The sequence below is a fragment of the Trichosurus vulpecula genome, chromosome 8 (genome assembly GCF_011100635.1).
Source record: "Trichosurus vulpecula isolate mTriVul1 chromosome 8, mTriVul1.pri, whole genome shotgun sequence".
NCBI classification, from domain to species: domain Eukaryota; kingdom Metazoa; phylum Chordata; class Mammalia; order Diprotodontia; family Phalangeridae; genus Trichosurus; species Trichosurus vulpecula.
In genome coordinates, this window is record NC_050580.1 from 159,821,047 (window position 1) to 159,845,097 (window position 24,051).

General features: G+C 37.7%; 1 protein-coding gene across 1 annotated transcript in view; it reads left to right on the forward strand.

Moving 5' to 3' along the window:
* The first annotated feature begins 6,579 nt into the window (after positions 1-6,579).
* Positions 6,580-24,051, forward strand: part of ADAM10 (ADAM metallopeptidase domain 10) — a 171,114-nt gene continuing 153,642 nt past the window's right edge. Inside the window, exon 1 of the mRNA XM_036735307.1 lies at positions 6,580-6,965. Within this exon, the coding sequence (XP_036591202.1) occupies positions 6,911-6,965 (55 nt within the window). The 5' untranslated portion in view covers positions 6,580-6,910. The remainder of the gene's footprint in view (positions 6,966-24,051) is intronic.

The window sequence follows — 24,051 nt, forward strand, 5'->3', positions numbered from 1 at the left end:
TACCATGCAATTTAGCAATTAATTATATTCTATTTTTATTATTTTGTCATTGTTTCATGTGTGTTACTATTTTTCCTCTAAATGATTTTATCTGATGAGATCCTCAAGGGTAGTTTTATACTCCTCATATACTCCTCTGCTCTGTCAAACACAGTATCGAACACAAAGAACTCAGGATAGACTAATAGATTAATTTAGATTATTAGACTAATTGATAGGAATAAAAATTGGTGGTAGTGCCAGTTATTCCCTAATTAATTTATATAATTTATTTATTATAATTTGTTATATAATTTATATATATATTATATGTAATTATATAATTAATTTATATAATTATATAATAATTCCCTAATTAATTCCCTATTAATTTTGCCCACAATCAACAAATATTTATCATCTATTATACATATAAATCAGTATACAAGTTATTACATAAGTTGGACAGTGAGTAACATATATCTTGAGTAAGTACTGACTGCAGATGGACAATGAGCTAGACCCAGAATTGAAGAGAAGAAGGGTTTGGCTTGCATTTGGGATGTTGGGCAATTCTTTTGGTGGTCCCAAGATGCTTTCTCTTTCACACACACACATACACACATTTTATCATTTAAAAAAAAACCTAATATTCTCCTGGTTATGTTATACATGGAACACCATGATCTTTGAAGAATCAAATTGCAGGTAACTTGAAGTTTTGTAATGGAGAGTTGTTTGGTGGATATAAGTAGGCTTTATCAGATTAAATCTATGTCACCTTGGACATATCACTTTACCACCCTGGCCCTCAGTTTCCTTATCCAAAAAGTAAGGGAATTGGACTAGATGGTTGCTAAGCTCCTTTACAATCCCAAATTTACGATCCTGTGCTTAGTTTTTTCTTTCTCCCCTTCTTTCTTTTCTTTTTACAAGAAGTGATATAAAAAACACCATAATAATTTATTATTGGAACAGGGGCACCAAGGGTAATAATAAAGGAAACAAGACAGCTGGAATGCTGAACTGGTACCAAGGGAAATTTAAAAAGAAGTTCTCCAGCACATTGGGTAAATCATCTGTAGAGAATTTATGGGAAGCTATGGACAATCCTCCACCCCTCTTCCAAATTTCCCTATTTCTGTCAAAGGTCCAATCATTTTTTTCTTGTCTCCTAGGTTTGTAACCTTGGTGTTATCCTCAACTCCTTAATCTTCACCCTACAAATCTAGTCAGTTGCCAAATCTTTCCATTTCTGCCTCTACCATATCTCTTCCAGCTTTTTCTCTACCAAGGGCTACCACCTTTGTTAAAGTCTTCATTACCTCTCACCTGGATTATTGTCATAGCCTCCTACCTACGTGATCTCCCTGTCTCAAGTCTCTCCTTACTTTAGTCTATCCTCTACATTGATGCCAAAGTGATTTTCCTTAAGTGAAGATCTGACCACATCACTCCCCTACTTAATCAAGTCCTGACTACTGCCTCAAGGATAAAATATAAGTTCCTGTTTAACTTTTAAAGTCCTTCATAACCTGTCTCCAGCCTTTCTTTAAAAAAAATTATTTTTTATTTTTAGTTTGCAACACTCAATTCCACAAGTTTTTGGGTTCCTCTGCCCCAAGATGGCATGTAATCCAATGTAGGTTCTACCTATATCTTCATATTGAACTTATTTACATAATAGTCCAGTTGTAAAGAAGAATTAAGCCAGTGGAATGAATGATGAGAAAGAAGAATGGAAAACAAAAAAGAAGGAAAAAAACCAAAAAGACAACAAATAGTTTGCCTCAATCTGCGTTGACTCCGTAATTCTTTTTTTGAATGTGCATAGCTTTTCCCATCATGAGTCTTTTGGAGCTGTCTTTGAACTTTGCCTTGGTGAGAGGAGACAAATCTATCAAAGTTAGGCCTTAGATACTGTGTGTCTGTAATCATGTACAAGGATCTCCTGGTTCTGCTCCCCTCACTCAGCATCAGTTCATATACGTCTTTCCAGGTTGTAATGAAATCCATCTGCTCCTCATTTCTTATAGCACAATAGTATTCCATTACATCCATATACCACAATGTGTTTAGCCATTCCCCAATTGATGGGCATCCCCTTGATTTCCAGTTCTTCGCCATCACATTTCTTTGCTGCCTCACTAAAAGTAATTTGTCTCTCTTACACTCTACAATCCAGCCAAATTGGTCTTCCATCTTTGCCATGGTGGTCCCTGATGGTCTGGAATGTATTCTCAGCTCACCTCCACTTCAGAATCCCACTCCTCTTTTAAGATACAGCTCATTCTCTATCTTCCTGAAATCTTTGCTGATTCTTCCCAATTGATAGTGCCTTCTACCTCAAACTATCTTGAAATTAACTACTTTGTATTTATATTTAATGTATACTTAGTATTTATATTTTGTATACACTTTCATGTATCCTTGTTTTCTGCCCCCCGTTACATTGTAAGCTCCTTGTAAGTAGGGATTGTTTTATTTGTATTTGTATTGCATTTGTATCCCCACCAAAGTCTCTAATGGTGCCTTTGTCATTGTTGTTCAGTCTTCATTGATGAGATAACACATCCCCTAAGTACAAAACTACTAGTCAGAGAAAGATGCTGGTAAGTTTTATCTAGTTAATGGCTGTTACAGCTGCATTTTTAAATCATTGTGGGTCCAGATGTTTTCTCTTCATTTTTATTGTTGTTGTTCTGTCGTTTCAGTCATGTCCAACTCTTTGTGATCCCATTTGGGGATTTTTTTTTTGGCAAAGATACTAAAGTGGTTTGCCATTTTCTTCTGCAGCTCATTTTACAGATGAAGATACTGAGGCAAGCAGGGTTAAGTGACTTGCCCAGGGTTATACAAGCTAGTAAATGTCTGAGGCCGGATTTGAACTCTTCCTGACTCCAGCTGATAGCAATGAATACTTGTTGATTGACAGGTTTGGGTCTTCAGCACTTAAGGAGTAGTCAAGTCATTAAGATCACCAATTGACTGAAAATATTAAAAAGCCATGGTATGGGATTTACAAAAAAGTAAAGTATGTGTAAGATCCCTGCCCTTTAGGTTTTTATAATCTGGATCAGGGATTTTTTTTTAAATGTCACTGAGGCCTTTTTTGATTATCTGGTGAAGTCTATGGACCCCATCTGAAAATAGTTTTTAAAAACCTTTACAAGTGTAGGAAAACCTAAATTTCAGTTAGATATTAGTGAAAATATAAATGTAGTTTTTATCCCATCCATGTTATCAAGCAGTACCTTAAAGCTGTCCATAGGTTAAGAACCTCTGATTTAGATAGACTTGAAGAATAGAACAGAGAAGTACAAGAGGCCTTGGAGGTCATCTCAAGCCAACTGCTTTACAATTAAGGAACATGAGAACATGGTGTACTCTGGGAGTTTGCTACTTTCCTAAGCAATCATGACTGTTGGTAGTGAAAACATGCAGTGAACAAGTTACAAAATACCTCCCCCCCCCCCGAAAAATGGTATCTGTTGAAAATAATGAGTAAGAGAGAACAATAATAAACCTAGGGAACTGCCAATAGTAGAATTCCCATATAAAATCCAAAGAGCAGCTGTGCTTTGAGGGTTGGATACTTTTCCCATGGTAAAAAATGATCATCATATCCTGCTACTTACGGTACTGTTCACATTTGATTAGAAATTTTCAATTAGTTTTGGGTTTCTTCAATAAAAAAAATCACAAATGATCAGTCTTCTGGCCAGAAAATTTAAATTATATTTATATGACTCTGATTAGATTTTATTCAGTTTAAAATAAAATATTTTAAACTTTTCACATGCTATGGTTAAATGGACTGTAAGAATGTCATTTTACTATCAATAATAATAATAATGTGATAATAATAATACTCTCCTTCCTTCAACTGCTTCAAGCAAAGTACAAGAAAGTAGTTCTAGGTTACAAAATATTTTAGATTACATAGTTTTCTATTGAGAAACCATCTAAAAAGTATACCAAATTTCAGAATCTTGGGGAATGAAGCAAGAAGAGATCAGGGAATTCCTGATTTAGGTGTTGCAACCTATGCATAGAACTTGAGGGACTAATGCAAAAAAATAGACTTTCTGGGTTGAAGATCCTGAAGGACCTAAACTGGGACGTAAAATTATTTTCACTGCCTTTGCTTCTTTTGTGGCACACAAAACCATGCTTAGACATTGTGTGTCTGCTGACTTACAATTGAGGTAGCTCTACTGTTGGAAGAACTTTGTATTTATGTCTGACTTGCAGTTTACTCTGAATTTTATGACATATGGAGGACTGCTTTTGTGTTTCTGGTTATGGCCATATGAGTTATTTAACAGTATAGTAATTGGTGCACCCAAATCATTTATTGTTTTAATACTATGCCAGTAAAACTATTAAAGGGATACTTTACAGATCTAGAAAAAAATAATAAAATCCATTTGGAGGAACAAAAAATTTAGAATATCAAAGGAAATAATAAAGTATAGGAATGAAAGGGACTGAAAACTTCCAAACATCAAACTGCATTATAAAGCAATATCATTGGAACTATGTTGTGATGTTTAAAAAATAGAAAAGTAGATGAGTGGAAAAAACTTAAGAGAAAAAAAATAATCAGAAATAACTGACCTCAATACCAGTGTCTGATAAACATAAAACATCAACTACTTAGGAGAGAACTTCCTATTTGATAAGAAGTTCTGTGAAAACTAGAAGGCAGTCTGATTAAGACTAACATCTTACACCATGTTCTGCAATAAATTAAAAATGGATATGTGACCTGAATATTAAAGATTATACCATTAAAAAATTAGAGAATTAGATTATATACCTTTCACAGCTTTGGGTAAAGAAGGGAAAAGAAGCAATTACAAAAGAGAAAATAGATAATTTTGATTACATGAAATGGAAAAAAAATTTTGTACAAAATTATTGCACCTAGGAAAAGAAAGGGGGGGGGCACTGACTGGGAAAAGATGTTAGTAATAAAATTTCTGATAATGCTATCAGCTATACAGACTATATTCCAGCTATATAGACTAATATGTAAAGCCAAAAGCCATTCCTCAATACAAAAGTGGTAAAAGGACATGAACATATAGTCCTCAAAAGAAAAATTGGTATATGAAAGATACTGAAATAACCTTGTGGTTTCACTTAACAACCAGTAAACTGGCAAATGTTACAAAAGATGAGAATAGTCGATACTGTGCTAAAGAGGGTGTGGAAAGACAGGCATCCTAAAGTATACTGGTGGAGATGTGAATTGGTCCAACTATTATAGAAAGCAATTTGTATTTCTGGAAAAAAGCAGCTACTACTATTCATACTCTTTATCCAAATATTCAGCTCCTAGGGATATAGTCCTAGGAAGTCACTGACAAAAATAAAGGCTCAATACATACCAAATATTTACAGCAGCACTTTTTGTGAAGCAAAGAATTGGAAAAAAAGGTAGATGCCCATCTACTGGGGGATGGCTAAAGTTGTGGTACATAACAGGCAGCTAGGTGGCGTAGTGGGCAGAGTGCTGAACTTGGAGTAAGGAAGACAGGTATTTAAATCTTGCCTCAGACACCAATTAAGAGAATTTCGAGACCTCAATTCTTGCCTACCTCAGTTTCCTCATCTGTATAATAGGCATAATAATAGAACCTACCTCTCATGTTTGTTGGGAGGACGAGACAATACTTGTAAAGAGTTTTGCAATCACTATATGTTAGTTATTATTGTTATTTTTGTTATTACAACAGGAATGTAATCAGATATTACTGTTCTGTGGGAAACCAGGAGCAGGATTACAGCAGAGAAGTATGAAAAGACATATAAGAACGAATGAAAAGTGAAGTAAGTAGGTCTGGGAAAATAAAATGCATCACGACTTCCATGATGTAAGTAATGATGCAAGTAATACAGCAACCACCAAAAAATGGAAAACTGTTGTGAAATTGTAAAGAATAAGCTCGACCCCGAAGAAGATATATGAAAACGCATTAGCCCCTCCTTTGCAGAACTTTGCAGACCTATAGGTGTGCATATAAAGTCAGACTTTTTTTTTTAATGTTGTTTAGTTTTGCAGAACTTTTTCTTTTTATACTCTTTACTATAAGGATAGCTCTCTGGGAAGTGTTGGGGAAGGGATACAGTGAGAAAAGTATGGATAATAACACATCAATAAAATCTAAGCAACGAAAAAGTACGTCTACGTCACAGTCGGGAAGTGGGAAACGGTTCACACCTCATTCACTAATGTCTCATTTTAACAAAGTATGAATATTTGCTTTAACAAAATAAAATAAAATCAGGAGGGTTCTGTGGCTTTAAGGCGGAGGAGGGCACTCTATAGCAGCGTGCGCCGCTCCGGAGCGGTTGCTCCTGGGGGTCGGAGGAGGGGCCAGCCAAAACCCCGCCCCTTTAGGGGAGGGGCCACGTCAGCGAGAGAGAACCTGGTTGAGGGTTGGGGAATAGGGAACCGCGGCGGTGGTCCGTGTAGTCAAAGAAGGAGCGCGCGTCACGCGGGGCAGCGGAGGGAGGGGGGGAGGACGGGTGCGGCCCCGTGGTGCCTGTTGGACGCCCGCGCATCACGTGGTGAGGAAGGAGGCGGAGGTCGAGGGCTCGGGGGGAGGGGGCAAAGGAGGGAAGCAGAGGAGGGAAAAAGGGAGGGAGGGAAGGAAAACGGAGAAGGAAGGAAACAAGGAAGTGGGGGGGGGAGGGAGGTCCCTGTTTTGGAGGTGCTGGGAGCGCTGCCGGCCGCTGAAGTAGAGCAAGAAGGAGGTGCTTGGCGGCTCCAGCGGCCGGGGGAGGGTCCCAGGTTCCCGCGGAGGCTCCGGACCAAGCCCCTTCAGTTTCTCCCTCCGGATCAATGTGCTGTTGTTAACCCGTGAGGAGGCGGCGGCGGGGCCTGGGCTAGCGGCGGCGGCGAAGGCAGCGGCGGCGGAAGATGGTGTTGCTGAGAGTGTTAATTCTGCTTCTCTCCTGGGCGGCGGGGCTCGGAGGTGAGGCACGGCGGCACCGGGGGGCTCCGGGCCCGCGGGCCGGGGGCTCCGGCGGCGCTCCTCCTGCGCGCTGCCCTCCCCCTCCCCTTTGTCCCCTCGCGCCCGGAGCTTGCGGACTACCTCCCGCCCGGGGCGGGCCGGCGCGGCCCCCTCCGTCCTCTCCGCCTCCTGCGGCCGAGGCGGCGAGGGGAGCGCGGGCGCCCAGCCGAGTCCCCGTGGAAGAGGAGGCGGTCCGGAGAGGGGGGCATTCCTCCTACCCCCCACCCTGGTCCTCTCTCGGGTGTGTCGGGGTGGAGGTGGGGCGTTCAGCCCGTGCGGATCGGGATCCCACCAGGGGAGTGAGGGGGCTGGCGGCTGGTGGGGGCGGCACTTGGCTTTGCCTTTTCTACCTCCTCGTCTTGGGGGGGCACCGAGGGAGGGAAACCCTCTAGAGCCCCCCCTCCAGAGCAGGGCCGGGAGCGCTGCCCCCACCTCTCTGTTGCCCTGCTTTCCTCTTGTTTCACTCTTTCTCGTCTTCCCCAACCTTGGAGCTGTGTGATGCCTCTGGCTGGCGGTTTTGGAGTCCGCCCCGCCGGCGGCCGCGGGCCGCGGAGACTGGTGGGAAGTTCAGCTGTTAGCCTGGCCTCTCGTATTGTTCTGGACTTGGCGCCCAGGTCCAGACCCACCTCATTGTGCCTGGAGGCCGCACTTTGGGAGCAAAGTAACCAATTGACATTTCTTGCCCTTTCTCCATCCCCCTTACCCCCCTCCCCCCCTTTTTTTTTTCTTTTTGGCGTTGAGTAGCCTCGGGTTCCGGGATGGTGCCCTGCTTTGGTGTGGGAGAACAACCTTAGCCTCTTGGAGACTTCTGGTAGAGAAGCATTGACCAAACAACCCACGCACACGCTGGGACTTAGAGATGATCTTGTGGGTTGTTATTTGATCAGGCTTCCCTGCTTGAGGGGAAGGGGTTTGGGTTGGTGAGGAGTTGGTAAAACTGCTGTTTTGTGTTGGGAGGTTTCTTAGTTTTTCTCGAACCAAAATTCTGGCTCAATCCTAGAGGGAGGACCTCTGGATGACACAATTTGAGTAACTTCTTCCCTAGTTGTGATTGTGGACGACAGTTTCCCAAAACTCTTAGGGTGGAGTAGGAAGGTAGACTTTGAAATATATTACCGCTAATTAGCTTGTCAAAGAAGTTATAGACCGTTTTTTCCCCATCCCAAACTAGAGCTGTACTTTTAGGAACACTAAATTATGGTTATTTAGATGGTATGGAACTGATTTTATCAGTTTTGGTGTTTGTGTGTAAAGGACTCTTTGGTTAACTTTTCCACTCCTCACTTGTTAAATCCTTTGCAAAGTGTGTTTACTAACATTAGATCATTGGGACATTTTTTTTTCTTAAATGCTTTGGTTTAATAGAGTTGACAGTGATACAAGAAATTATTTGGCTTGTTGCCTCAAACATCTTGCTTATGCTTTTAGTCAGTGGAGACTTCACTTATAACTGCATAAGTAACAGTGGTCAAACGTTGTATCCAAGAATCGAAAGGCTCTATTTTAGACCTGGATTGAGAAGATATTTTTAGAGGCTAGAATTTTTAAAATTATGTGTTCGTTTTCAGAACTAGGATTTTGGGGAAAATTATGAATTTCAGATTAAATTTTGTTTTAAATATTGAGTGTAAGAGCTAAGTCTGATGTTATGAAATTAACTTGTTAGTATTAAAAGTATTTCATGACATACGAAGTTTTTGAGATTCCTTCTTGCACCGAAGTTGCCATTCCGCTCTGATTCTAGGCAAGTTACAACTTTTATCTTAATTTTCACCATTTGTATTTTCGGGGAGATTGTAGGAATTATTTAATTCAACATGTAGGGTACTATGAAGCTCCTGATAAGTTAGTACTGTGTACGCTATATAACAAAAATTCCATTTTTAAAAAAGAAAAATAAAAACCATGAGTGAGAACATGGAGTTTGATGCACATGGGGTGTTGGATGGGAAAAGGGCAATTAAATTAAGTCATGATCATCAGAAGCAAGATCCTGACTTTAAAGAATTATCGTGTAATTTCAGCCTTAGTGACCTCACTTGTTCTTTCTTCAGCTGTTAATTTAGGTGTTTACTCTTTGAGGTTTCTTTTAAACTGATACTTTCCCCCAAATTCCTCAAATATTGATACTTTTCACTTTAAAATTGGCATAATACTTTGCAGAAGTATACTTTTTAGAAATAATACTTTTTATAAGAATACTTTTTAAGTTGGTAGATGGTACAGCCTGGAGTCAGAAATACTTAAAATCTGGCCTCTGGCGCTTACTAATGGCTTGACCCTGGGCAAGTCATTTAGCCTTGGTTTGCCTCAGTTTCCTTAGCTGTATTTGGAGATAGTAATAGCACCTACTTCTTAGAGTTGTTATGAGAATCGAAAGAGATGCTATTCGAAAAGCTGAGGTGTTAAATAAATACTAGTTAATTGTTATTAGAATATTTTTATGTGACATTTTAAAATAATGGTATTTTTCCCAGTTTCTTATCCTAGCTAATAAAAGTCTAAAAGTGTGTAATCTTTTATAACCTGTTTTATAACACATTAATAATACCTTCAATAATTTTTTTTTTCCAGAAATCAGAATTCGTTAGTAGGGTAGTTAGTGGAAAAAGTGCTTCCGTTGGAATGAGCAGAGACTTGGCAAGTAAATCGGACACTTCCTGGTTGTGTGACTTGGGATGGATCACTTAACCTTAATCACTGAGCCAGGTTTCCTAATCTATTAGGGGAGAGGAGGAAGAGAATCCTACATGAAAAGTGCTTTGAAAATGATAATTATTTCAACACTTCAAGGATCTTTGATTTCGTCTTGTAAAAATTAGTAGGATAGCTTTTGAGTATTGAAGAGTAGTGAGAGGACTTTTTAAAAGTGTTTTAAAATTAAAATTCTTTAAAAACTATGAACTTAAATATCAACAAAGGCAAACATTTAAATACAGAAAGACAAGAAAAAGATTGTCTATGAAAAACACATATAGTTTTTTAAAGTATATATTAACATAATTTGTTTCCCCTTCTGAATTTCTTTCTTTTGTGTATCTTAAAATGTTCCATTGATGCTCTTTTCTTTCTTTCCTTGCATCTACACTCCTACCCACTAATTCACCCTCCCTTCAAATATAGTTGACAAAGCAAATAAAGTCCAGAATAAATTAACACATTGTCACTGAAAGTGTATGTCTCATTCTGCACCTCAAATTCACCTCTTTGCCAAGAATTGAGAGGCTGTTCCTCATCAGTCTTAGGAAGCTCTGATTGATAACTGAATTGATCAGCATATTGACATCTTTCACAGTTTCTTTACATTACTGCGCTCATTGTGTATACATGGCTTTTATACATGGATCTTCTCATTTTGTTGTTCCGTCCTGTCTGATTCTTCCTGACCCTGTAGACCATAGTGCACCAATACTATCTATGGGCTTTTCTTGGCAAAGATACTGGAATCATTTGCCATTCGTATCCTTCTCCAGCGGATTAAGGCAAAGAGAGGTTAAATGACTTCCCCAGAGTCATAGAGTTAAGCGTCTGAGAACTCAGGTCTTCTGGACTCCAGTGCTCTGTTCACTGTGCCATCTAGCTGCTTCCTCTGCCCACTTTATTCTGCATCAAGTCCTGTGAATCTTACCAGTTTTCTCTGATCTGTCATTTATTAAGAGTATTATAATATCTCATTGCTTTCATTGTGCCAGAATTTTCTCAGCCATTTTCAAATTTATGGACTCCCACTTTGTTTCTGTTTTTGTTTTTTTTTTTTGGCTACAACACAAAGCGCTGCTATAAATATTATGAAAATAACAAGTCCTTTCCCTTTGTCTTTGATTTCTTTGGGGTATATGTCTAATACTGTTATCACCATGTCACAGGGTATATAGAGTATAGTTACTACTTGAATATGTTTCCAAATTGCTTTTCAGAATAGTTGGACCAATTCACGGCTGCACCAACATTTGCATTATTAGTGTGCCTGTCTGTGCACAACTATTCAAAAAATTCTCATTTTCCTATTTGGGTCATCTTCCCCAGTCAGATGAGTATGAGTTGTTTTAATTTGCATTGTGATTTGTTGTATTTTTTAATATGATTGTTAATAGGTTGTATTTTCTTCATTTGAAATATGCTTGTTCCATCCTTTGACCATTTATTTATTGGGAAATGCTATTTGTTTTTATATTTTTTATCAGTTCTCTTCATTTCTTGGATATTAGACCTTTATCTGAGAAATTTGTTGTAAAGACTCCTCCCCATTACTTTTTTCTTCTAGTTCACACTGAATTGATTTTGCTTGTACAAAAGCTTTTCAATTTTATGTAATCAAAATTATCTCTTATTTTCTGTGATCAGCTTTATACTTTAATTGCTAATTCTTATGGGGTGGGGATTTGGGAGCATGGGGCAGATCTATTATCCAGCAACCAGTCTGGTATTGTTCATTCCTTCACTTCTATGGGCATGGAGTCTGTTCTAGTTTAATTGGACTTGCCACAGCTTTTACTGTACTGGCATAGTATTTGAAAACTAATGATCATCTCTACTATGTGTGTAGGCTTATCCCACTAAATAATAATTAGGAATTCTTCTGTCCCCACCCCAAGCCCCTGGAGTTCTTTGGGAGAAAGAGAGAGAAGCTTATAATATCATAAAGTTTAATCTTTCTGAAGCTTAGATAGCCTTTGTGGCTGTCTTCAGACTGACAGATTCCATAGGACTCCTTTGGCTGAAGAAACCTTTATTTGCAGAAACCTCTGCACGTTTTCCACATGATCTTTTGTTTTCCTTTGTATGGTACTACAATAAAAATTACTTGGGCTTATTCTGATTAGCAATATATTCAAGAACAATTTTGGGCATTCTGTATGTAACCATTTTATACATAGACGTTTTTGTGATTATTTATAGAGTCCTTAAGGCCTACTATTTACTTAAATGCCTACTATTTATTAGGTACAAAATGCAAAAAACAAAAGACTCTGCTCCCGAGGAGTGTACATTCTTCTGGGTTTCTAAAACATTTATACAGATAAGATATATATTACAAAATATGAGTAGGAAAAGGAGAGCACTAGGAACAGGATCAAGAATGGTGGATCAGGAAGTAGTTAACTTGAGCTGAGCTTTAAAGGAAGTTGGAGGTTCTGAGAGGCAAAGATGAGGAGGGTGTGCCAAGGCAGAAATAGGGTACATTGAAAGCTGAGATTGTGGGCCAGTTATAAGGCCTATTTGTTTAGAGCATAGAATGCATTAAGAAAAGTAGTATGGGAAGTTAGTTTGAAGCCAGATTTTAGAGGACTTTAAATATTAAGTTGAGGAGTCTGTTTTTTATCCTAGAGAGAGAATAAGAAGTCACTAAAGATTTTTGAGTTAGGGAATTACATGATCAGGCCTATAGTTTGGAAATGTTAATTTGGCATTACTATTTGGAATATTATTGATATTGAGAATAGTTGTTAATATTTTGATACATGAAGTTATTACTATTTGGGATATTAATTTGAAAGAATCTTTTTATTTGCTTAGATTTTTGAAGCATCCAAAGTTTTAGGGGCAGTGGTTAATTGATATGGTGATATTTTGGTTTGCTGATTTCGTATATAAAATCAGTGTTTAAAAGTTGTCTGCCTCTTTGTTTAGCAACTCAGCTCTGTGTTTTACTTTGGTACTTAACTTACTTTAAAGACTGTATTGTATTTGGTTTTTGTTCTATAGGCTTTGCAGCACCTTTTGGTCTTAAGAAAGTTCTGATCTTGAAGACCACTTGTTCCATGCTTAATTCAGTTTGCCAGAGGAATTGGAGGTGATAGACCTGGTTTCCTTTCAGCAACTGACAAGAGGCAACCTAGTTATCAAACTCGATTGTAAAGATTCTCTTATTTCAGGCTATCTCTACCCCTGAAAGGGGCAGCATGGTATAGAGAGCTGTCTTTTAGTCAGCAAGACCTAGTTTCAAATCTCACCTCTCCTAGACTGTACTGGCTAAGCACCTCTTCTAAGACTTTAAAAAAAATCATGTGAGGGTCGTTTAGTGTTCTGCTTTTCTTCCTAAAGACAGAAAAATAAGAATCATTTCATTTATTTATCATTATAATGGAATGAAGTTGGAGCATCATAGGATTTGAATGTGGAAAGGAACCTTAGAAGTCATCTGAACCAACCTTCTCATGTAATAGATAGAGAAACTGAGACTCAGAGAATTTAGATGACTTGCCTAATATAAAAGCCATTAATAGGAGAGTTAGGATTCACATTCTTGCCTTCTGACTTAAAATCTATTGGTCATTCTACTACCTAAGTTTGGGAGTCTTGTACATCTGGCATTGGTATACCAGTATAATATTGCCACCATGTCTTCTTTTCCCTATGGCTTCTGGGGAGGAGAGATGATTTGCGGTCTTGTTAACCAAAATGCTGAGGACATTCTCAGCACACTACTTTTCTCTAGCAGAGATTATAAAATTTTGAAAAATTAAAAAATAGCTCCTCTGTCAAGAAATGGTTGAAGATCTTTATGGTTTTAAAGTAAGATGATGATAAAGCTATTCACTATACATATGCAGTCTCTATTCTTGGACATTTTCTGGGTAAAACTGTTAATGGTATTATATTTAATTTATCATTTCTTTGCCTTGGGGCCCTCTTCTCTTCTATGATACTTTGGTGGTCTCAGGTCCTATGGATTCAATTATCATCTCTATACAGATAATCCTCAGATCTATTTATCCAACCCTAACCTTTCTCCTGTTCTCTAATCCTACATCTCTATAAAATGAGTGTCTCCGCTTATTGGATGTCTGGAACTGGAAGTCCTTTAGATATCTTAAACTCAAAATGTCCAAAACTGAACTCGCTATGTTTTCTGCCATATCCTACTCTCTTTCTAAATTCCCTAGAGGAATGGGGACTTCATTCTCCCAGTGACCCAGGCTTACCACTTAGCAATATTTTCTATTCCTCACTCTCTTAACTTTTATATCCAATCTGTTCTATCAGGGGCTTTTAAAGCCTTTAATAACCTGTCCCCTTTCAACCTTTCGAAAGACTCTGCCCCTTTCTTTTCCTTGACACTGCCACCACTGTGGTACAGGCCCTCATCACTTCTTGCAAGCCACCATCACCATGCTACTATTGTAGTAACCTGCCTCAAATTTCTTCCTACTCTAGACCATTTTCCACTTAGCTGTCAAAATGATCTTCCTAAAGTGCAAGTGCAGCTATGTCACAACCCTCACCTCTCCCCACCCCGATTTGGCAAATTCAGTGGCTCCCCATCACCTCCAGGATCAATATCAAGTCCTCTATTTTGATTTTAGGGCCCTTTATAAACTGATCCCTTCCTACCTTTCCAGTCTTGTGTACCTTCTCTCCCCTACATGTATTCTTTGATTCAGTGACATTGGCTTTCTTGGCTGTTCCTCACACAAGACTCTCCATCCCCACTCCTGTAGGCTCATGGGCTGTTCTCCATGCCAGGAACACTCCCTTCTCTTTTCCTTATGCATTCCTTTAAGTCACAGTTTAAATCTCACTTTCTTTTTCTTGGTTTTCCGTGTCTCCCTTAATACTAGTGCCTTCCCTGTGTTGGTTATCTGTTTATTCTGCCTATATCTTGTTTGTACGTATTTGTTTGCGTATTGTCTCCCCCATTAGATTGTGAGCTCCTTGAAAGCAGGAACTTTTTTTTGCCTTTTTTTGATATTCCTATTGCTTAGCACAATGATTGACACATAATAGCTAGCTTAATAAATGGTTATTACTAATGTCATCCTCTATTAGCAGTAAGCTTTTTAAAATTTTGAAACTTGAACCACCAAAAAAATAGCGTATTCACATTTACAGCAGAACCCAAGAAGATTATGAAACTGAATCTCTATGTCATACTATTTGCCTAAAAAAACAAAGCATATAATTTTACACATTATTTACAGAGCTGTCCTATTTGTATGTGCTTCCTTCTGAGTTTTCTTCTGTCTTCTGTGCATTTAAAAAATGTTTCAGTGACCCTCTTTTTGGCAGGGAGGAGCATCATGCATATCCATATCTGTTAATCCCCTAATTCTGTAACCAAGAGAAAGCATTTTAGTCAAGCAAAATTAATCCATACAGTATCCATGTCCAAAAACATGTCTCTGTACCTTCTGTCCATAAACTGTCAGGTGGTGGAGTAACATGCTTTATCATATGTCCTCTGGAATCTTGATTGGTTAGCGTTTTCATCACTGTTTTTAAGTATTTAGTAGTTGTTTTTATTTACAGTGTTGTGTGGTCCTCTGCATAAATTGTTCTTTAGACTTTGCATCAGTTCGCGCTACTCAGGATTCTCTAAAATTGTCTCTTTGTCATTTCTTATGGTGGAATAATATTCCATTAGATTGACATTCAGTTAGTTCAGCCATTCTCCAATTGTCTAAGAAGCAATCTAAGGTACTCTCTTACATTGTGGTCCTTTTCTCCCTTCCCTGCTACCTCTTTTAATCCTGCTTTCTGATCAGGAAGAAGTTTATTTTGCTTATGAATTTTCCCTGTTCTTTCTCCTCTTCCTCCCCTCCAACCCCTGTTTGTTTTTCTGTTGAGTTTGATGTATTTCTGCCCCAAAATGTGTTTCATGTGTGTTGACCCATCTTTTGTTTTGAGTGAAATTGAAGTTCATCTGATGCCCACACTCCCTACCCCTTCTTCCATGTTTTCCCTTATCTTTTTCTTATTCAGGCTCTCAGAATAGTACTATATCTTTACCATCCCCCTTGAATTTTCCTTATTTAACTCCCTCAATACCTTTTGAAAACATTCATGTTTTAAAGAGTCACTTGTTTCTTCTTTCCCATTAAAATGTTACCACTATAACATCATATGGCTCCTTCTAATTGCTGGAGTAAATTTACCTCCCTCTATTTCTCTAGATTCTTGTGTTTGTATTTAATTCTGTTCTTTTCTTTTTTTCCTACTTTTCTTTATTTAGTATTTCATTTTTCCCCACTTACATGTAAAAACAATTTTTAGCATTCACTTTTCAAATTTCAAGTTCCAAATTCTTTCCTTCCCCACCCCTCTCATTGAGAAGGCAAGCAATTTGATAAAGGTTATACATGTGTAGTCATACAAAACATATTTCCATATTAGTCACGTTATAAAAGAAAACAGACCAAAAAAAACCCCCAAGAAAAGTGAAGTTTAAAAAAAAGTGGTTTGATTGATATTCAGATTCCATCAGTTCTTTCTCTGGGTATGAATAGCATTTTTCATCATAAGTTTTTCAGAATTGTCTTGGATCATTTTATTGCTGAGAATTGCTAAGTTGTTGAGTTGATCATCTTACAATATTGCTGTTACTGTGTACAGTCAATATTTTGGTTGTGCTCACGTCACTTTGCATCAGTTCATGTAAGTCTTTCCAAATTTTTCTGAGAGCATCCTGCTCACCATTTCTTACACTACAGTTTGTTCAGCCATTCCCCAATTTCCAATTCTTTGCCGCCAAGAAAGAGCTGCTATAAATATTTTTGTACATTTTCCTTTTTTTTTTTTTAAATCTCTTGTGGGATATAGACCTGGTTAGTAGCATCGCTAGGTCAGAGGGTATGTATAGTCTTATAGTTCTTTGTGCATAATTCCAAATTGCTCTACGTAATGGTTGAATCCGTTCATAGCTCCACCAACAACAGTACATTAGTGTCTCAGTTTTCCCACATCCCCTCCAATATTTGTCATTTGCTTTTTCTATCCTGTTAGCCAATCTAATAGATTTGAGGTAGTACTTCAGAATTGTTTTAATTTTAATATCTCCAATCAGTAGTGATTTAGAGCACTTTTTAATAGGATTATAGATAGCTTGGATTATTTCATCTGAAAACTAAGTGTTCATAAATTTTGATCATTTATCAGTTGGGAGATAGCTCTTATTTTTATAAATTTGACTCAGTTCTCTGTGTATTTGAGAAACAAGGCCTTTATCAGAGAAATTTTCTTCAAAATTTTTTCAGTTATTTCCCTCCATCTTATTTCCCCCATTTATTGTTTTCTCTCACCTTTTACCCAGTCCCTCCTCAAAAATGTTTTGCTTCTGAATACCACCTCCCTCAATCTACTCTCCCTTCTCCCTCCTACCCCTCACCCCCATCCCATTTACCTCTTACTTTCCTGTAGGGTAAGATAGATTTCTATACCCAGTTGAGAGTGTATTATTCCCTCTTTGAACCAACTCCAATGAGAGTAAGGCTCAAGTGTTCCCTGCCATTACACCATCTTCCCCTCCACTGTAAAAGCTCTTTCTTGGCTCTTTTATGTGAGATTATTTGTGCCATTCTACCTCTCTCTTTCCCTTTCTCCTAATGCATTTTTATTTATTTTTAGTTTACAACATTCAGTTCCACAAGTTTTTGAGTTTCACATTTTCTCTCTCTCCTTTCACTCCTCTCTCCGCAAGATGGCATGTGATCTGATACAGGCTCTACATATACATTCACATTAAAGTCATGTTACAGAGAAGAATTATAACCAATGGAATGAACCATGAGAAAGAAGAAACAAAACAAAAAAGAGAGAGAGCAAATAATATGCTTTGATATGTATTCAGACACCATAATTCTATCTCTGGATGTAGATAGCATTTTCCAACATGTGCCTTTTGGAGTTGTCTTAGAATCTGGCATTGCTGAGAAGAGCCAAGTCTATCAAAGTTAGTCATAGCACAATGTGGCTGTAACTGTGTATAGTATTCTCCTGTTCTTGCTCCTCTCACTCAGCATCAGATCACATAAGTCTTTCCAGGTCATTATGAAGTCTGCCTGCTCATCATTTCTTACGCTAGTATTCCATTATATTCATATACCACAGTTTGTTAAGCCATTCCCCAATTGATAGGCAGCCCTCTGATTTCCAGTTCTTTGCTTCCACAAAAAGAGCTGCTCTAAATATTTTTGAATATACGGGTTCTTTTCCCATTTGTCTGATTTCTTTGGGATACAGCCCTAGAAGTGGTATTGCTGGGTCAAAGGGTATGCACATTTTTATAGCCCTTTGGACATAGTTCCAAATTGCTCTCCAGAATGGTTGGATCAGTTCACAACTCCACCAACAATGTATTAGTGTCTCAACTTCCCCACATCTCCAGCATTTATAATTTTCCTGTTTTTTCATGTTAGCCAATCTGATAGGTGTGTTGTGTTACCTAAGAGTTGTTTTGATTTGCAATTCTTTAATCAATAGTGATTTAGAGCATTTTTTCATATCGCTGTAGATATCTTTAATTTCTTCCTTTCAAAACTACCTGTTCATATCCTTTGACTATTTCTCAATTGGGGAATGACTTATATTCTTATAAATTTGACTCAGTTCTCTATATATTTTAGAGATGAGACACTGGTTGTAAAAATTCTTCCCCACTTTTCTGCTTCCCTCCTAATATTGTTTGCATTGGCTTTGTTTGTACAAAAACTTTTCAATTTAATGTAATCAAAATTATCCATTTTGTGTTTCATAATGTTCTCTATCTCTTGTTTGGTCATTAATTCTTCCCTTCTCTATAAATCTGGTAGGTAAACTATTCCTTGCTCTCATAGATTGCTTATAGTATCAGCCTTTGTATCTAAATCATGTACCCATTTGTACACGGTTTAAGATATTGATCTATACCCAATTTCTGCCATACTATTTTCCAGTTTTCCCAGCATTCTTTTTTTTTTTTTTTTTTGGTCAGATGGTGAGTTCTCATGCCAGAAGCTGGAATCTTTGGGTTTATCAAACAGTAGATTACTATAGTCATTGACTTGTGTATCTAACCTATTCCACTGATCCACCACTGTATTTCTTATCCAATACCAATTAGTTTTGATGATTGCTGCTTTATAATACAATTTAGCATCTGGTATGGCAAGGCTACCTTAACTAGCATTTCTTTTAGTTAATCTTCTTGATATTCTAGACCTTTCTTCCAGATGAATTTTGTTACTATTTTTTCTAGCTCTACAAAATAACTTTTTGGTAGTTTGATTGGTATGGCACTGAATAAGTAAATTAATTTAGGTAGAATTGTCATTTTTATTATATTAGCTCTGCCTACTCACAAGCAGCTGATATTTTTCCAGTTATTTAGATCTGACTTTATTTGTGAAAAGTCTTTTGTAATTGTGTTCCTATAGTTGCTGGGTTTGTTTTGGCAGGTAGACTCCCAAATATTTTATAATGTCTACAGTAACTTTAAATGGAGTTTCTTGTTTAATCTCTTGTTGTTGGGCTTTGTTAGTAATATATAGAAATACTGAGGATTTATGTGACTTTATTTTATATCCTTAGCAAATAACTTTGCTAAAGTTATTTATTATTTCAAGTAGTTTTTAACTTTATTTTCTAGGATTCTCTAAGTATATCGAGATCCCATCTGCAAAGAGTGATAGCTTTGTTTCTTTGCCTATTCTAATTCATTCAGTTTCTTTTTCTTCTCTTGCTAAAGCTAACATTTCTAGTACCATGTTGTATGACAGTGGTGATAATGGACATCCTTTTTCACCCCTGATCTTATTGGAAGTACTTCTAGTTTATTCCCATTACAATATAATACTTGCTGATGGTTTTTGATAGATGCTCCTTGTCATTTTAAGAAAGATTCCATTTATTCCTATGCTGTCTAGTGTTTTTCGTAGAAATGGTTGTATTTTGTCAGAAGCTTTCTCTGCATCTACTGAGATAATCATATGGCTTTTGCTATTTTTTTCTTGATATGATCAGTTATGCTGATAGTTTTCCTAATAAAGAACCAGCTCTGCATTCCTGGAATAAATCCTACCTGGTCATAGTGTATTATTCTTGTGATAAGTTGTTGTATTCTTTTTACTAATATTTTATTTAAGTTTTTGCATGTGTATTCATTAGGGAAAATTGGTTTATAATTTTCTTTATCTGTTTTGATTCTTACTGGTTTAGGTACAAGTACCATATTTGTGTCATAAAAATGTGGTAGTACTCCTTTGTCGCCTATTTTCCGAAATAGTCTGTATAGAATTGGAATTAATTGTTCTTTACTTGTTTGATAGAATTCACTTGTAAATCCATCTGGCCCTGGAGATTTTTTCCTAGGGAGTTCATCGATGGCTTGTTCAATTTCTTTTTCTGACATGGGGTTAAGTATTTTATTTCCTCTTCTGTTAATCTGGGCAATTTACATTTTGTAAATATTCATCCATTTCACTAAGATTGTCAAATTTATGGGCATATAGTTGGGCAAAATGGTACCTAATTATTATTTTAATTTCCTCTTCATTGGTAATGAATTCACTGTTTTCATTTTTGATACTGGTAATTTGGTTTTCTTTTTTTCTTAATTTCAGTAGTTTTCTTAATTTCAATTTTATTAGTCTTTCCTTTGATTTTTCAGAATTTCTAATTTGGTATTTAATTGGGGATTTTTAATTTGTTCTTTTTCTAGCATTTTTAGTTGCATGCCCAATTCATTGATCTCTTCTTTCACTATTTCCTTCATGTAATCATTTAGAGATATAAAGCTTCCCCTAAGAACTGCTTTTTGAACATGCATCCCATGAGTTTTGGTATGTTGTCTCATTATTGTCATTCTCTTGGATGAAGTTATTGATTATTTCTGCGACTTGTTGTTTAACCCACTCATTGTTTAGGATGAGATTATTTAGTTTCCAGATAGTCTATCTTTCCATGGCCCTTTGTTACATGTAATTTTTATTGTATCATGATCTGAAAAGGATGCATTTAATATTTCTGCCTTTCTGCACTGGATTGTGAGGTTTTTATGCCCTAATACATGGTTAGTTTGTGTGTAGGTGACATATACTGCTAAGAAAAAGGTATATTCTTTTCTATCCCCATTCATTTTTCTCCTAAGGTCTACCATATTTAAATTTTCTGAAATTCTGTTCACCTCCTTAACTTTTTGATTGTGGTTTTTGTTTTTTTTTGGTGGTTAGATTTATATCTAGTTCAGAGAGCAGGAGGTTGAGGTCCTACACTGGCTCAGCAATGTTACTTGCAGCTACTGTGGAGGTGTAAGGCCAAAAACACCAGCACACAGGAGGGCTGCTAGCACAGATTCTTTGATCTGCTTTTCTAAGGAAAGCAACTTTAAAGAGTTTACAATCTCACTTTAATTAAATATGCGTATAGCATTCATATAGTTCAGGGGAAAAAGTCAGCACCCTGAACTTCAGAGAAAACACAAATAGAAATTGCAAGCAGAAATTATATAAATAGAGGAAGTAACATAAATCAGCAGACAGGGCTTCTGTCTGTCCGTACCATACATACATAATTACCAGAGAGAGAAGCACCAACATCTGGGTTTTTTAAGTGGTATGGGGGGGCAGTGGGGGGCTTCTTAAAGGCTACCCAGAGTGCCATCTGGCAAAATCACATGAACATTCTTTCAATGAGTGAGTCACTGAAGCAAAATACTAACCCTAAGAGTATATATACACTTCTTCAGGGTCAGAGGGCATCACAGCCATGTGACTCAAAGTCATGTTACTTAGGCTTTCTTGTGACTTAAGCAGGTCATCAGAGACTCTTGATTCAATTAAAGGCTCTTGATTGAAACAAAGCAAGACTCAATCAAAGGCACTTGAGTACTTTAGTGCTGAGAAGAACTCCAGAAGAAAAAAGAGCAAAACAAAAAGCCCTACCTTGCTTGCCATTACACCCTCTAGTATAGTTTTGCTGTCAGTTTCTTCCTGTAACTCCCATAACTTCTCCTCTAAGAATTTGGATGCTATACCACTTGGTGCATATATGTTTAGTAATGATATTGCTTCATTGTATGGTGCCTTTTAGCAGGATATAGTTTCCTTCCTTATCTCTTTTAATTAGATCTATTTTTGCTTTTGCTTTGTCTGAGATCAGGATTGCTGCCCCTGCTTTTTTCTACTTCAGCTGAAGCATAATGTATTCTACTCCAGACTTTTACCTTTACTCTGTGTATCCGTCTGTTTTGAATGTGTTTCTTGTAAACACCGTATTGTAGCATTGTGACTTTTAATCTATTCTATGTGCTTTTGTTTTATGGGAGAATTCTTCCCATTTACACTTATGATTTCTACCTGGGTCTTTCTATCCTATCTCTGTTTTAACAACCCAGCTAGCAGCTTCTGTGGGGGCGTAAGATGCACCCAGGACGTTGCCTGGATGCTGGAAAAGCACAGGTTCTTTTTATCTGCTTAAACAAGGAAAGCATGGTGAAGGGGTTGACCAGCTTACTTTAATCCAGCATTCAGTTAGCATACAGACAACATTCATTTAGTTCAGGGGAAAAGGCCAGCATTCAGTTAGCATTCAGTTAGTTCAGGGGAGCATACAGACAAGCCATCAAGAGATATACCAAATACAGATTCATGTACTTCAGGGGAAAAAAAAAGCCAGCACCCTGAGGTTCAAAACATTCATTTAGTTCAGGGGAAAACAAACCAGCACCCCGAACCTCAAAACCAAAATACAAACAAGTTACAATTATCAACAGACAGACCCAATACAATTCATAGTTACCAACATCTGGGCTCGGCCCGAGAGCAAGGGCTGGCCCAGAGTCACGCTCCCCGCTTGCTCCCACACCAACCGGAAAAGGAAAGAGCTTCAAGCTGTCCTCTCCCCTCTTATAGAGTTTTTGACATCATCAAGCACCGCTTGAATGACCAGGGCCGATTGGTTCTTGACTTGGCCCCTCCCCCTAGTGTAGACGTTAACACCTCCCCTCAGCCAGCCCCATGACTCATCACACAGGAAGTATTCTGCTTCCTGAGATGCTCTCTGGGCTTCCTGCCCCGGAAGAGCAAGCTACAGCATCCAGAGGCTCAATGAGGTAAGCTGAGTCATTCAAAGAAAACAAAGGCCATTCTGGTTACAATCTCCCCACTCATTTATGCTTTTCTTTCTCCCTTTCCCTCCTCCCTAGAGTTTTGCTTTTGGCTGCCACCTCCTTCAATCTGCTCTCCTTTCTATCAGCTCCCCCCACCCTTTTCTTTCCCTTTTCACTTACTACTTCTCTCCTTTCTCTCCCTCCTTCCCTTTTCTTTCCCCTTTCCCCTCCAACTGCTTATAGGGCAAGTTAGATTTCTATACCTGAGTATGTTATTCCCTCCTGGAGCCAAATAAAGTTCAAACAGTGCTCGTCACCCTCCCTTCTTTCTCTGTGCTGTAGTATGTCTTTGTGCCTCTTCATGTGATGTGATTTACCTTTTTCTGCCTTCTCCTTTTCTCCTCTCCCATTACAATTTGTTTTTCAGCACTTAATTAGTTTTTTTATCGTCACATCAAAATCGTCTTAAATCTACTCTCTCTATGTATTTCTCTTCTGTATGATGTAATAAAGATACAGTTCTCAAGAGTTGTAAGTATCATCTTCCCATGTAGGATTGTACACAGTTTGTCCTTATTGAATAATATTTTTCCCCCTTTCCTGTTTCCCTTTTAATGCCTCTCTTGAGTCTTGTATTTGAAGATCAAATTTTCCATTGAGCTCTGGTCTTTCCATCAGGAAAGTGTGGAAGTCCCCTATTCCATTGAATTTCTATCTTCTCCCCTGAAAGATTATGCTCAATTTCAGTGGATAGTTGATCCTCAGTTATAATCGAAGCTCCTTTGCCTTACAGAATATCTTATTCCAAGCCCTCTGATCTTTTAATGTAGAAGCTGCAAGGTCCTGTGTAATCTTTACTATGGTTCCATGATATTTGAGTTGTTTCTTTCTGAATGCTTGCAGTATTTCCTCCTTGATCTGATAATTCTGGAATTAGACTACAGTATTTCTTGGCTTTTTCAGTTTGAGATCTCTTTCAGGAGGTGATCAGTGGATTTCTACTTTTTAAGGAGTTGTTCTCTTCAGTGTAATTTTTTCCATTTTTTCAATTTTTTTTTTTAAATTTTCTACCTCTCTAATTTGACTTTTAAAATGCACTGATTAATCCACTTTTAAAATCCTTCTTCAATTCTTCCAAGAAGGTTTTTGCGCTTGAGACCAGTTCATATTCCCCTTTGAGGTTTCAGAGTTGGGTATATTGACCATGTTGTCCTCTTCTGAGTTTGTGTTTTGATGTAACCTGTC